This window comes from Pygoscelis adeliae, unplaced genomic scaffold (assembly GCF_000699105.1).
Source record: "Pygoscelis adeliae isolate BGI_AS28 unplaced genomic scaffold, ASM69910v1 Scaffold13, whole genome shotgun sequence".
In the NCBI taxonomy this organism is placed as follows: Eukaryota; Metazoa; Chordata; class Aves; order Sphenisciformes; family Spheniscidae; genus Pygoscelis; species Pygoscelis adeliae.
This window is the reverse complement of record NW_008824499.1, coordinates 4,987,273-5,002,191: the sequence shown is the minus strand read 5'-3', so window position 1 is coordinate 5,002,191 and position 14,919 is coordinate 4,987,273. Positions and strand designations below refer to the sequence as shown.

Below are 14,919 nucleotides of genomic sequence, written 5' to 3'. Positions count from 1 at the left end.
AGCAGCATTCACATCCAGCCATAACCATTTCCATGTTATTCTGGAGTGTCATTTTCTGACTTCTGAAAGCATATAAGCTCCCTAAGCTTTTCTCTATAAATAGATGATCTTAGGTTGTGTGAATAGCAAACAGAGTGGCTTTTTTTAATACCATTGATTATATCCCTGCTGGCAGAGATGCTCGTGCCAAAAAGTTATGCAGGCTTCAGATGCATAAATAAGGCTTAATAATAATAATGCACAAGCATAAAGTAGTTACTCTTACCAGAGCAACTACATTCACAGGGCTGCAGTGTCCTAAACTCTACAATAATAGTAGGTTGAGGAACAGTAATTATAGAAGAGTATTAATCATGCCCAGCCTGTCATTTATGCTCTGGCCATTATGTTACGTATCCTTCCATTTTGCATGTCGTTTTCTAACATTAAGTGCGTGCATGCAGCTGCTTCAGAGATCTTTTCAGTTATTTTCTTATGACAGATTTGGCCACATTAAAGCATTGAGTTTCTAATAATCGCTAGAAATACTGTAGAGTAATAAGAAAGATCAGGCATTAAGTAATGAGAAAATAGGCAAGATGGAAGCTAATGAGCTGGATTCTTTTATCTCAACCCATATTATGAAAATAATATAAAATTATACCTTGCACTTTCATGATAGCAACTGGATCTAAATGGTTATTCATTTAAATATGAATGAGTAATTTCTATTTTATTTAAAATGCTAGGATAATTTTAACATTTCATCATGATGTGAATGTAGCTAAGAGATGTTTTGAGCAGGGTTTTTTCCTCTTTATATGCTTACATTTTAATCTTTCTCTCTAGAGAGAACTTGGAGAAGTATTTTGGCAGTGACATCTGTAAGCAGAATATAGTCTTTATATTCAACAATGTATGTTAGGAGTATGAAGACAGCATATCCAAATACTGCAAGGATAGAGTAGACCATAGGTTATTGCGCAGGAGAGGGCTCTGGGGCACATAAAGTAGGCAGTGCCTGTCTTAATGGATTCCAAGGCAACCACCAAAAAAGTGCAAAACAACACAAATTTGAGACCTCATAATTATATTGACTGGGCACTAGTGCCCAGTAAATCATTTTAAATAGCTTGAATCCTGGCGTGGACCCTTGACGTGTGTACTTATGTTGTAAGTTTATTCTAATGAAAATTTTACAGACTGTAAATGTCATCTAATGTGACAGTCCTCCATGAATAATTAAGATGGCTTTTGCCATGAGCCTAAATTTTTGGGGGGTTGTGTGGCTTGCAAGTTATGAAGATGCATCACCTTAGCCCAGTGTGTATACGTTTATCCTTTCTTATGAAGGATACAAAGGTAAAAACAGTTTACCTGCTTAACTATTAGTTGCTTGCAGATGAAATTAATTCTCCATTCTTCTGCACTGAGGAACACGGGCATAAGTACCGCAGTACTCCATTAGACCTTTAAGAAGTCACACCTATAAAATTTGCTAAATCAGTATTTTTGAAGACCGATTACGTTCAAATGCACATTGGTCTCTGTGTTACCTAGTTGATAGGGTCTAAATACAGACTGGGATTTTAAAACAGCCATATTTTCAGAGAGCCAAACCTTGGTTCCATTTTACGTGGTGGCAAAACTCCAGTTGCATTGAGTAGTACAGTGATTCAAATTAAGTGGATTTTAGAGCTAGATTGCAATGACTGATCTGCATAACATTAAACTGCAAGTGATTCATAGCTTTATGCCATAAAATGAAAAATACTCTATATTTTATAGACACCTGTTCTAAGAAGTCAGGAGAAGATGGTTGGCTGTTGGTTTTTCACATCTGGGCCAGTGTCTCTCAGTGCCAAAATTGAGAGGAAGGGATACTGTAATGGTAAGAGTAGTTATCTTCAAAATGTGAATATTAAACATCTCGTAGGGTTTTTTTCATCTGTGTGAAGCCAACACTTTATAGCTGAAAGTACAATTCCATTTAGTAGGTAGTAAATTGAGAACTATAAGAACTTGCTTTAACAAAAATCATCTCGCCTTTCCCTTCACTCCCCCCTTGGGAATATAAATTGAAAGGAAGTCCTGTTAGTCAGTAATCTTATGGAAAAGCCATGTACATTTGAGTGTAAAGAACAGCAAAATGCTTTTATTTGGGATAAAATACTTAATTGGGGATGTAATCAGGTTTTTATGTCCTGTCTGTGTAGGTTTACACTTCTGTAAGAATGAGCTTTAGCAGCTTCTTTGTCATCTTGATAACATTAGATACATTGAGGAAATAAAACATTCTGAAATTCAGTTAGTACTACATAAAAGGAGGATTGGCGCGTAATTTGCAAATAAAGCTTTTATAGCTTGTTCATATTATGCTTAATGTTTCAAAATGAATCATTGTTTATACGTAAAATGTAGTAGGTGGCTATAATTCTGCCTGGATACCACTCTGGAAAAAAAAAAATAGCTTGAGGAAACTAACAAGTATTGTTCTCATAACATTGCAGATGATGTACGTGCTGCATAACATGCTTTGATACTCCCAGAGGAAAGTTGGTAAATACAAATTATTCATTGAACTTTTTCTGTCTTTAAGGGGAGGCCATACCAATCTATGCAGAAATTGAGAACTGCTCTTCTCGTTTGATTGTTCCAAAAGCTGCCATTTTCCAAACACAAACTTACCTGGCCAGTGGGAAGACAAAAACTTTCCGTCAGATGGTTGCCAATGTCCGAGGAAACCATATTGCCTCTGGGAGTACAGATACCTGGAATGGGAAAACTCTGAAAATCCCACCTGTATCCCCCTCTATACTTGACTGCTGTATTATTAGAGTAGAATATTCATTAGCTGTAAGTATGGATTTTTATTACCAATGTACATACTCTGAATACTACATTGAGTTGGGAACAGAAGAATTTTCTCTACTGAGCAGCTATTAGATTTTGAATTTGGGAACAACAATAAATATAAATAAATACCATATACCATATAGGTGAGAGACTGAAGATCATGAAGAGATTCTGAAATGGAAAGTTAGGAATAATGGGGAAAATGGAAAAATGTTTCTGAGGAAGCAGCTTCGTTTTAGACCTGCAGAGGTTATTAGAGGAAAGTAATTCAAGCTGAATGGGTTCCTCTAGCGATTCTTTTCAGAAATGGGAAGATAGGACTGGAAGTCCAAGTGCATAATTATTTTTGTCAACCTGGTTTGTATTTTTTTTAATGTCATCTAGAAAACAAGGTACAGAAAGAAGGAAGCTGCTGGAAAATACTGAAAGCCGCGAGAGTATTAGCTAAACTTACCTGGCATGAGAAAACTAGTTTTTAAACAATCTGCAGTATAGGGAGCAGGGTAGCTTCTAGGAGCAGCAATTCAATGGGGTCTCATGATGTTTTTTTCTCTTATTTGGGGGTTGTCACGTAGGTGTATATCCATATTCCTGGTGCTAAGAAATTGATGATTGAAATGCCTTTGGTGATTGGCACTATTCCATGTATTGGATTTTCAAGCAGAAACTCCAGCATTACCAGCCAGTTTAGTGTGGATATGAGTTGGCTGGCATTGACCATGCCAGAACACCCTGAAGGTAATACATATTGAACTCTTTATAATACAGCATAGTACTGTCTACAACAGAAGGATAGTAGTGCCAGTTTAAGGGCACTACTAGGGATGTAGGCCATTAAAGTATGACTCATGAGAAGCAAGGCACATAAAACTAAGTCAAGATCCAAAAGGATTGGTGAGGATACCCTAACTCCAGCCTTTAAGTCTCTCTTTACCCCTGTCTGACTACTTTCAGCTGAATCTTGAAATAACTAACTTCTGATAGTGGGAATTCTGCTTTGGAGGTAGTCACCTTAAAGTTAATCATTACTGAATATATCTTGATACAACACAGGTTTGTTGCTGGAGTAGCCCTAAAAGCATCTGTAGTGTTCCTGCTTTTTTTAAGCTTACTAAAAACATAATTCTAGTTGCAGTATTTATGAATATAGTGAACTTCATACAATTTGACAATAGTGCAATGTTTAATAAATACAATTTTCATGTCTTGGATACTGTAATATGTATGTTGTCTTGCTGTGAGTGAATAGTTTGAAATTTGACAGTAGCATCTCTTGTGTTTCAGCACCACCAAATTATGCTGATGTAGTGTCTGAGGAAGAGTTCTCCAGACATGTTCCTGCTTATCCACCACCAATTGACTGTGAGGAACAATTGTGTTGTCCTGTCTTTGCTTACATACAAGAGTTCCGGTTTCAGCCTCCACCTCTTTACTCAGAGGTAAAAAAATAAACAGCAGGTGGTGTTTTTATTGTCAGATGGCAAAAAACCCCACATACAGAAATGCAAGAACTACAGGCAGTAATTGTTGCCTTTCTTCTCTCTGTAGATCGATCCACATCCAACTGATGTAGAAGAAGTTCAGCCCGTTTCATTCATGCTCTGAAGAGGATTTGTAATGAGCATCATTGTGATGAATGTCTTAATCTTTCTGCTGCTTCAGCTGATAGTGCAGCTAAAAAGGAAACAGTTTTCTTTTTCAAAACTTAAGTTTGCGTATGGGAAAGGCAAAGGAAAATGGAGAGGAAGGTATGAGCATGTTCGGTGATGGAAGAGAATCTGCTGGATTAGTCTGCACAGAGGATATTGTGGGAGCAGCTATGCTTGGGATACTTGAGAAGTACCTGAAAATCCTGAATGCTTTCGAAAAAGTGGATATACTACATAAAGTACGAGGAGGAGATGTAAGGATCTTCTGAAGAGAAAAGAATTTATATTTTGTTTGGAATACTCTGGAAGAATTTACGTAATGATGTTGAGAACTTCGTGGTAGAACTTGTGTAGTAGAACAGAATGTGGGGTAAGAAAACATTTCTGAAAGATTCCAGTGTTCAAGGGGCTTCAGTTTTGCACTGTCTGCATCCAAGAAAGGAACACTACTAAAACGTGGAGTGAAGTCTTCACTCTAGCTTATCTTCGTGTTTCGTGAGAACCTGCCCTTCTAACAACTGCCAAGTGGTACTATTTCATCATTCATAATGATTCTAAAGGCATCATGGATGACAGAATAGCTATTACGCAATATTATGAAGGCAACCATTTACTGAATGAAAGACACAAGTATGTAAAAGAAAATTGAACTTTGATAAGAGCTTATGCACTATGCTTTCTTTCAAGGGATTTCTTAAGGGAATTATTCTAGCCTCTTCTACTGTGAGTTCTTTTTCTGCATCTTAAGCCTATGGATAGCATGATAAGGGGAAGCACGGCAAGGGAGAATCCTTTTGCCAACAGCAGGTATACTTAGCAAAATGGACAATACTTATTTATTCAGAAGCCTTTATAAGCCTACCTCTGTTTTGGATATTTACTTACGGTCAGATTTGAGACCAAAAAAAGTCTTGTTTAAGCTCCAGTATACTTCAAGGCTCTAAAAGGGACCCTAAATGGTTTCTGTGGTTAGCGAATGAGATAGGAGGTGTAGGGAGAGGTGTAAATATACCCAGAATAGACATAGCTTATAACTGAAGTGAAAGCAGACATCAGGGGAGCAAAATCCTCTGGTAATGGCACAAAGCTTTTCATTACTCCTGCATTTTTGTCTAGAGATCTATTGTCAGGGGCTGCACTGGTCATTTGCTATCCATACTATTTTTTGTTTGTGTGTTTCCTTGTTTGTTTTTGCTGTTTAATTTTGTTTTGGTGCAATATTTTAATGTTTTCTTCCTCAGGTTATTTAGAACAGTGAGTTTGTTGCTGCTAAGAGTGAAGGCACAGCATTTTACTTGGCCCTTCTGCTGCCTTCATTTAAAGTAGACTGTTTGCTTCCTGCCAAGCATCAATTGGAATAAGTAAGCCGCCATCAACATATCACTTAAAGGAGCAGAAACACATCATTCTCAATACGCACGTTTACAGTTGAGTCTTTAAACTACAGGGGATTTTGAACTACTAGAACTACTCCATATGTCTTACAGAAGGGTTTGGGGTTAAAACCCAGTGCTTCATGTGGTAAAACATTGTACTTTGATAACTACCAGAATAGTAATTGAGTTTCCTTCATTTCATCAATAACTGCAGTTTAAAAAAGTTTAAATGGTTTTTTATGAAATCTGTCTTCATTTAAGAAGCAGGGATTTTTCTACAGGCATACACAGATATATATTTTTTAGTCGTCTTCTAGTATGACTTCCTTACATTGTCTAATTTCTAGCACTTCACCTCAAGTCACTTTTACATCAGTGTAAAAGACATGCTGATGGAGATTCATGTTTCCAAACTGCAGTTATTTTTTTCATTTGCAACTTTTAAGTATTGTCTTCTATAGCAAATGCAGCTTTAACCAAAATTTGAGTGCATGTCTTAGAAAGGACATTCTAAAAATTAGGATTTATTTTAAGTCCCAAGATGCAGCTGCCATGCCTTTTTATTTAAGTGATGGCGTGCCCATACAATCCGTGCAGGCTTTTCATTCACATCACCTGGAAAGGGAAGAAGCATATTTTCCGTAAACAGATACCATTATAGTTACTTGAAAAGTAATGTGGCTGTGTATTAACTTGCATGTTAATAATTCAAAATATTAGGTTAAAGAACATTAGGTGCTTTTTTGGACTGTAATACCTGATAGGTGATGTGCTACCTGGTATAAACATAATCAAGCAAACAAGAGCATGAAGGGTAAAAGATGTGCTTTTTTTTTTTTCTAAAAACCTTTGAGTCGTTTTTTATTATTTGCAGATAAACTGTGGCCTTAGATTGTTTGCTGCAAAAAAGACAAACAACTAGAATGTGTTTCTTAGGAAGCACACATGACCCTTCAAGGGAGGGGTGAAAACAAGATTGAATTCTGCTCTCTGACACTTGGCTTAGTGCAGAAGTTGATCCTTAAAATAATTACTGTTTGCACAATAATAAGTTCAATATGCAGGGGCTTTGTTTTGATAACTGTGAAACAGTTTAAAAGAGACAAAATTAAAAAAAACAAAAACAAAAACATGCTGTTTAACATGCAGGAACATGATTGTATTTTGTACTAATGAATGAGCCCCATGGGTTCTTTGTTAATAAAAGTGTCAAACCTACGTAGTGCTGCTCATCTCTGTTCTGGTGTCTCTAAGACAAATGGCTGCAGTGTCAGGAAATACCTGTATTCTACCAACTTTGATCACATGCAGATCTCCTAATTCTTTTCTGATTGGGAACTTTGCCTTCGTCTGTCACTGGTTTAGTTCCCTGAACTATCCGTAACCAAGAATTGGAACAAATTTATCAAACATGGCCTGCTCCCACCTACGGTTATTAGGTAATATATTGGACTTAATTGTGGGTATATCTTATGTAATTGGATTTCTCATCTCATGTATTAATCTTACAGGATATTTTATTGTCTTTCCTTTAGACACGATTATCTTTACTGTGTAGTTCATTGATCTAAATACATCAAAACAACCTTACAACCGTAGTACAGAATGACTAAAGCAGAGTACCTCCTACCATGGGGAAACATGACAAATTGTATCTACCACATAGCTCACCTGAGCCATAAATGACATGATGATATCTCTGTCAGGGTCCTGCCTCCCAAAGATTTGAGGAACAACAAACAAAACAGTTGATTTCTTCTCCGTTGCCACTTTTGAGGGAAGACGGCAGACCACTCCTTGGAAAATCCAGGCAAAGATGCTGTTCAGGATCACGTGTTCAAGCACCGGAGCTCGCAGAAGGGGGCATGACTCATAGAAAGGAAGATGCAAAACCTCACATTCTGGTCTTAGATTTCTAAAAGGTCTCTTACTAAATGATCCTAAAATATACTATCACTAAGTTCACAGTAGCAATTCCACTTCATCCACTGTTAAGCTTTATAGGGGACTATTTCTGTTGACAAACTGCAATTGTCTATTAAAATATGTTTAGTGTTTAAACAGGTAGTAAACGATGTGCTCTGCCATACAGGGATAGAGCGGATACTGCAGGCTTCTGTTTGCAGCTCTGATACTTCTGACATTTGCATGGAAACCGCTAATGCATAATCAACTCCTGGGGCATGTTCCAAACTATCAAAATAGCATGTTCCACTACTTCATCACCCAATTTGAACAGCAAAAGGGAACATTAACTCATTTTGTAAAATCTTTACTATATATATCAATAAAGAAGAGCTTGGAGAGTACAGTTTGCAGACAAAGTTGATTTGAAGATAATCAAATGCTCTACTATCCCCCCCAAAAAAAACCCACAGCAGAAATGCTTACCTTCTAGTAAAATTCTGCTGATTTTCAGTACTCTCCTTAGGGTAGTGAATGAGCACAGGGACAGAGAAACCGGCTTTCAGACTGCTGTATTTTCTAAAGCTGATTATATAATATGTGAACATCAACACGGATAGTACAGGCTACTGCACAAAGTAGATTCTCTAAAGAACTAACAAGGTCTATGATGAACCCAGTCATTCACTTCTAATATTAAAATTTTATATGTGGCATAGACAGCGTGATGGTCTTGTTCCCAATTATGTAGTGGTCATAATTTCTAAACAATACGAAATGCTAGTACACAAAAGCTGTACTAGAACATCACCGCATTACTGGCATTTTAGGACAACTGACAAATAACGATAAGTCAAAAAAACATAAAGCACAGTTTTACGTGGAATGCAAAATGGCAACTCAAGTGGGACTTCACTAGAGTAGCTGCTTATGCCAGCAACATGCTGTGGGCCTTCTTAGTTACACAGGACAGACTCTATCTGATTAAGTACAACTGTATTACCGATAAATCTCTGAGCACCCGTTCCTTCAAAAGAAAAGAGGAAATCCTTCTTAGTTTTGGCTTACATGCAACCATCTGGCTGCCTGTAGGGTGAGGAGAAATGAAATGCGAGGTGAAAGTAGGAGCAAGTGCTGGTGCTTGACAGACACCTACAAATAGATTGCCTCAAATAATCCGAAGAATGCAGAGCAGCCCAAAGCATTTTTACACAAATGCACAAGATATTTGCTGTGTCAACTAATGGCAGAGTTTCTTACTATTATTTGTGGTCTCAAATAACAAGTGACTGCGGTCAGATTAAGGGTACCTAAGTAAGTATCACGTCAGGCATATTTTTACTTAGCCCTCAGCAACTGTGACAGCCTAACAAAAAGCATCACCCAAGCATCAGACCAGCCTTTCTGCTTTGCTTCTAGCTCTACTCAGTGTCCCAGACCTCTATGGACACCCTTGCCCTGCTCTCCCCTCTCCAGCAAAACTGCTCATGGATACTTTGCTTGTAGCATAAGACTCAGATGGACGTCTCTGTAGACTCACACAGGTGGGGACAGCAGTATAAAGACATTTCTAGTCTTATTAAACAGAAGGAGAACAGAGGTAAAAATGGTAGGCGGTCATCGGTGTGCAGGTTGTGGGGTGGACGCTGGATGAGCGGGGAAATGGGGCAGGTATGGAAAGGAGAAGTGGTTGGTGTCGGGCAGAGGACACAGACACAGCAGCGAGCACTCCTCTGGAGGGGATTTAACCTGAACACCGAAAACAACCACTTGCCCCCAACTCCTGGACTTCTAGTGGCAGGACTTGGTCTCAGATGCGGTGACACACAATATGCGCCGACAGGATGCGGATATGTAGGCTAAACCCAGCCAAATATTTTTGTCTATGAAAAACTCTCATCATTTTACAGCACCTTGGGACAGCATCGGCCTCCCCATAAATAAGGCACTGGGAGCGGTGGCTTGCCACTGACTGTCGCAAACAACAACAGAGGGTGATTGTACCTGTATTTCAGTACCCAGTTCTGTGATATTTATATACACACACAAAGGCTTTTCAAAAAATGAGGAGTATATCTTGCATATGTATAATAGCAACTTCTTACAAATCAACTTCAGTGGATCAGACCGTAATCACGACCTGACCTTCTGTCATACACGACTTCAGGTCAGACCTTGCAGTGCCTGCGTGTTGCGAACAGCGGTACCTCAGTTTTTGGGGAACACGAACACACAGTTTCCTCAGCCCTGCTCCAGGGAAAATGGAAGAGTAGGTGTAAGATCTGACGGTGGGAACTGAAGCATGGGCAACAGGGTAGTATTTTGACTGCAAGGTTTTTAAACAGGCTTGTTGCACACCCGGAAAGATCCCAGGTTTCTGTATAGGCCGGTCCTACCTGATGGCACTTCTAGAATCAGGTTGTGTCAGTCACAACATATCAGACTACAGCATGAGGAGAAAGTGATTATTATTGCTGAACTAATTAGATTTATCAATGGACAAAACAGAGCATAAGTGACAAAAAGTTAAATTTTCATTTAAATAATTTAAGCCCTGAAGTGCTTTTCTCATATGTCTTAATGTGATGTGACCAATGCATTAGCCTTAACAGATTAGAAAGATACTAAAATGGAAAATATTCTGCTGTCCAGAGTGTAAAACGAGAGCAGAAAGGGAAAAGCATTAACTGATCCGACAGATCCTCATACTACAGTGTCCTGGAGGAGGAGAGAAGTGTCTGAGAGGGTTTAGTGTCCATACAGACCTATCAAGTTTTGCATCCTGTGTGCAAGGCTGCTACCACTTGCCCCAACAGCGGCATTTCAGTGTCAGCACATCTCTCCCTCCCTCTGAGATCCTAGAGCAGGCTGGCCCAATCCAGTATCTGCAATGCAGCAATCAGACCTGCTTAGCGCAAGGGAGCAAGATCAGAAAGAAAAGCCATAACGCGAAGGGGCCCTCCCAAGCTGCAGCCAGTCCCTCTCCCATCTCACGGCCCAGAGCAGCTGTGCTGTCGTCTGCAAGGACGTGAGCTTACACGCGAGCGGCACAACCTGCTCCTCCGACCCTGCGCAGGAGTCTCGCACGTCGGGGGCAAAGAATTTGAGAGTTCTGTTTGCAGGAGGTGTTAAATAGAAAGGTCCCCAGGAGGGGCAGCTTCGCAGGCTTTTACTCATGTGATCCCACCTGCCGTCACTGGGAGAGGACTTTACACTCATCCAAACAAATTAACAATTCATTTCCAACCCTGACATGAAGATTAACCCTGCCAATTAATTCCTTAATCTCTTGCTGCCGACAAGGCTCACAGTTGCCATGTGGACGCTTGTCCATTGGGGCCTGAAGCAGGGCCATTCTGTTTAATTAACGCTGCGTCCAGGATATGGTGTAGCTGATATTCAAACACATTCCAACTATACAAACCAGAGCTGTATCTCACACTTCACCGATGCGCCAGACAGCGTTTGATGGATACCTTGAAAAGGGCATAGATTATCTCAATGCTTATGGCAGCTTTTACTGCATAAAGGAGATACATTAACTGATACAGAGTCATTTAGCCATCGTACAGTTGTAGAAAATGCTTCTTGGTTATTTCCACAATAGATGTGATAGCATTACAAGTTCAACAGGATTGAAAGGTTTTTTTAAGATGATTGTAGGAAACAGTCGAACTTTATCATGAGACAGTGCTGTGACAACAGCAGCCTCCAGTTGAAACACAGGCACACGCTGCATCAGGAGAGGCGTCCACCCAGGTTTCTGGCAGAGAAGAGTTTCTCTCTTATTTTGCAGGTTTGTGTGACAGAGAGACAAAGAAAAACAGAAACAAGACAGCAGTGAGAGCAAGCAGTGGGTCTGTAGCCTGGAGAAGAGCACAGGGGAATTGTTTTGGGGCAAGGCGCTGTGTGCAAAGCATTTGGATCCACGAGCGCAGACGAAGTCTCGCAGTATGCAGCAGCGTTCAGAAAAACAGCATTTTGCACGTTTCCAGTAACAACTTCCTCCTGCCTAAAATAACTGACAAGATGTTGGATTTTGGCTCAGTGCTGGAGGGAGAAGGGGCAGCCGCACTGCCTGCGGAGGCTGCTTCAGGAAAGAGAAGTTAGGTGTGATGTGAATTGACAGGAGCTGGGAAATGTGTGAAATAATACAATGAAAAGGGAAAGTGATGCTCAGTCACCTCAAGGGCTCTTTGTAAACCAGCTATAACAAATTGGGTCAATTTTCCTTTGCTTCTATAGGTTTTCCCATACATAATTAAAAAGACACTGCCCATTAAGGTGCTTTACAGAGTTAACTAATACTCAATAAAATCTATGAATAATATTAAATTAAAGACTACAAAACCTCTCTGGACATATAAACCAGGAAATTGCAGGTGTATAAAGTAAGCAAGCAACAAAACCCGCATAGTTTAGTGCCTGTTACAACTAGTCTGGTGGATGGAACAAGTGAAGGTATGGCAGAACTGCAAGGAGCGTATGGATTTTATAAATGCACAACGTTAAATGGTGTTTACAGAGAAGTACCGAGAAGGAGGCAGTATGGTGTACTGGACAGGACTCTCTGCTCCACGTAGAAATTAGGTAATGTCTGGTTTTGGGGTTTGGTTGGGGTTTTGTTGTTGTGGTTGTTTTTACGTATTTGGATTCAATGCTCAATTATACACTGAACTCCCTTAGCCCAGGAAGGGTCAAGGTCACTCTGCTGCAATAGATGGCCAGGCAGAGTGAAAAATAAAGTCTGGGTTTCCCTGCAGACCTCTGCCCATCAGCTGCTGACAAGGCAAGATAAACATCTGCTGTCTGTGAGTTATGAAAGGGGAAATGACATTTGATGCAAAAATTGCATCTACCTGATTGGAACAACCAGTCCAACAGCTGTACAGGTACCTATTTCAGAGGTCATACTAGAGACTTACTTTCTCCTTTAGCAGATCCTTTATTTAAGATGTGCAGCGAAACCAGGGAAGTTTTGACGACTGGAAGAGTCTGAAGCACAGATCACTATTTACATAGTGGAGGCGTCTTCAAAGACACTGTGCCATGTCGCTGGAGAATTGAGTCTTCGTGTCCTTGGGGTTTGTTTCCAAAGGCTTTGTCAGAAGGACAAAAAGCTCACATGATCTTTCAGATGGGCTGTTGCCCGTGACGTGACATTTCGTGCAGGACTCTTAAGCTGCCCTTGTTGATTCTTGGTGGTGTTTCCTTCATTAAGTCACTTGGTACTGATTCTCACAAATCTCACAGATTTGGGGCTCTTGGGGCGGAGGGGTAATTTGCTGCTCTCTATAGGATTATTTGGCAATTCTTTGTTTTCTGAAGTTGTACTTTCTTCTAGGAACTCCTGCTATAAATAGCTCTTGGGTGGGTGCCAGGTATGTATTTTTTTCCAGGCAGCAGCCCAAACCAAGCAGTGAAACAGTTTACTATCAAACACAGCACACAGCAGAGTGTACTGGTACGTGGACATGGGGAAAGGAAGGTAATCTGTCGGTGAATGCACCGTGGGAGTTGATAGGAAAGCCCAGGCAGTGCTAAGAGCACCATCCTTTCCTCTTGCACTCAATTTATGCTTAAAATGATTTATCAAATGCAACTTTGTCAAAGCCACACCAAACAGCGGCAGAGCTCAGAGTCCTGCTCAAGCCATGTACGTACATTTTGCTCCCTGTGCTCAGCTGAGCTGTTATGTCACCCCCAGATGCACATCGCAGGCTGAACCCCCCAGCCCCACTCCAACCCCCACCTCGCACCAGCAGCTCCATGAGAACTCAGCCTCCCGCTTCTGCTCAGATCGTCTTCAACCAGCAACCATAGCAATCATTTGCATCTCCCGTCATTAAGCCTTTTGTCTGATCACAGCCAAGCAGCCCTTATGGGGATCTGGCACACACTTACAATCCAAGCGTGTTGGGAAAATTACTTCAAGGCTGTCTAGAGAGGATTCCTGTGCCTACAACAGTTCACAGTTCAAGGGGATCCCCATCTCTGCCTGCAACGCACGCTGTTAAACACACGCTGCCAGAAAATTTTGCTTTGGGAGGGGAAAAGCAGAAGAGAGAATGGACTGACAAGAAGTTCAACAACATCAGCCTTGGCCTGGGACATTTTAATTTAATGCAGGATGGCAATCCAGGATGGACGAGGCTTGGTTCTTCACCGTCCCCTCTTTCTCCCCCCGACCCACACTCTCCATCCATTTACAGTGGTGCCACTTTTTCCAGGTGTAAGCCATCACCCACAGGCCTGAGCAGGCAGCAATCCCTCCCGCTCCTTCAATTGCACCTTAACTATTCCCTTCTTTCTAGACAACTGCACACCATTCACTGTTATCTTGGCTACCTCACAACTACAAACACTGAGCAAAGACCGGCTGTTCTATTGCCAGCCCTCAATTATTCAATCCTTCCCTTCCCCCTTACACCTAAATTGCATTGATCTTAAAACCCCTGCACAGAGCAAGGGGTGGCAAAGGAGCAGGAGGAAGGTGGGGAACAAGGCTTCCTGTGCTTGCAACACACGCATTTGCTGTCACAGCTCTGCTTGCCAGCTCAACCCGTTTGAGCCAACGGTTGAATGAAATTAATAAGGCTGTGTCCCAGTCTCTGCTACACTAAGTGAGAAGCAATCTTGCCATCGCTGGCACGCGTTCCTGGCTCTCTGGCAGACAGAGCTGGCAGGAGGCATCACAGGATGCCAGGAGATGCCCCTTCTTGGGTTAACACACGACTCCATCAGCAGCAGGGCAGCCCTTCTGCCTGGGGTCTGGCACCAGGACATGCAGCTCATACGCCACAGTGACTGCTCCTGTGCCAACACTTGTTTAAATAACGATATTTTCGAGCTGATGCCTGCAGAGATGTTTGCATTTTGCTCCCATGCATCTCAGGAGTGTTTTCTTTTAATTGATCTCACAGCCTGGGATTTTCCTAAAATAGGTAATGGTTTAATGGCCTTGCTTCCAGGAGGACTTTTGTTACCTTTAAACAGACTTCAGTGCAGAGTAATGTGTCACTTGTTCTCTTGAAGATCTCGGGCTTTCTGGGCTCTAGAAATCCAGATGCTGGTTTTCCTGCTGTCACCCCTCGGCATCCTTTTCCTGCTCTCATCTCTTGGCAATGAAATGAAACCAATTTGCAAGAAAATCT

At 40.9% G+C, this 14,919-nt stretch overlaps 1 protein-coding gene across 1 annotated transcript in view; it reads left to right on the top strand.

The window, feature by feature from the left end:
- Positions 1 to 7,076, top strand: part of ARRDC4 (arrestin domain containing 4) — a 10,737-nt gene extending 3,661 nt beyond the window's left edge. Inside the window, exons 4-8 of the mRNA XM_009321545.1 lie at positions 1,768 to 1,870; positions 2,579 to 2,835; positions 3,411 to 3,573; positions 4,120 to 4,274; positions 4,384 to 7,076. Coding sequence (XP_009319820.1) covers positions 1,768 to 1,870; positions 2,579 to 2,835; positions 3,411 to 3,573; positions 4,120 to 4,274; positions 4,384 to 4,440 — 735 coding nt within the window. The 3' untranslated portion in view covers positions 4,441 to 7,076. The remainder of the gene's footprint in view (positions 1 to 1,767; positions 1,871 to 2,578; positions 2,836 to 3,410; positions 3,574 to 4,119; positions 4,275 to 4,383) is intronic.
- Positions 7,077 to 14,919: the final 7,843 nt, after the last annotated feature.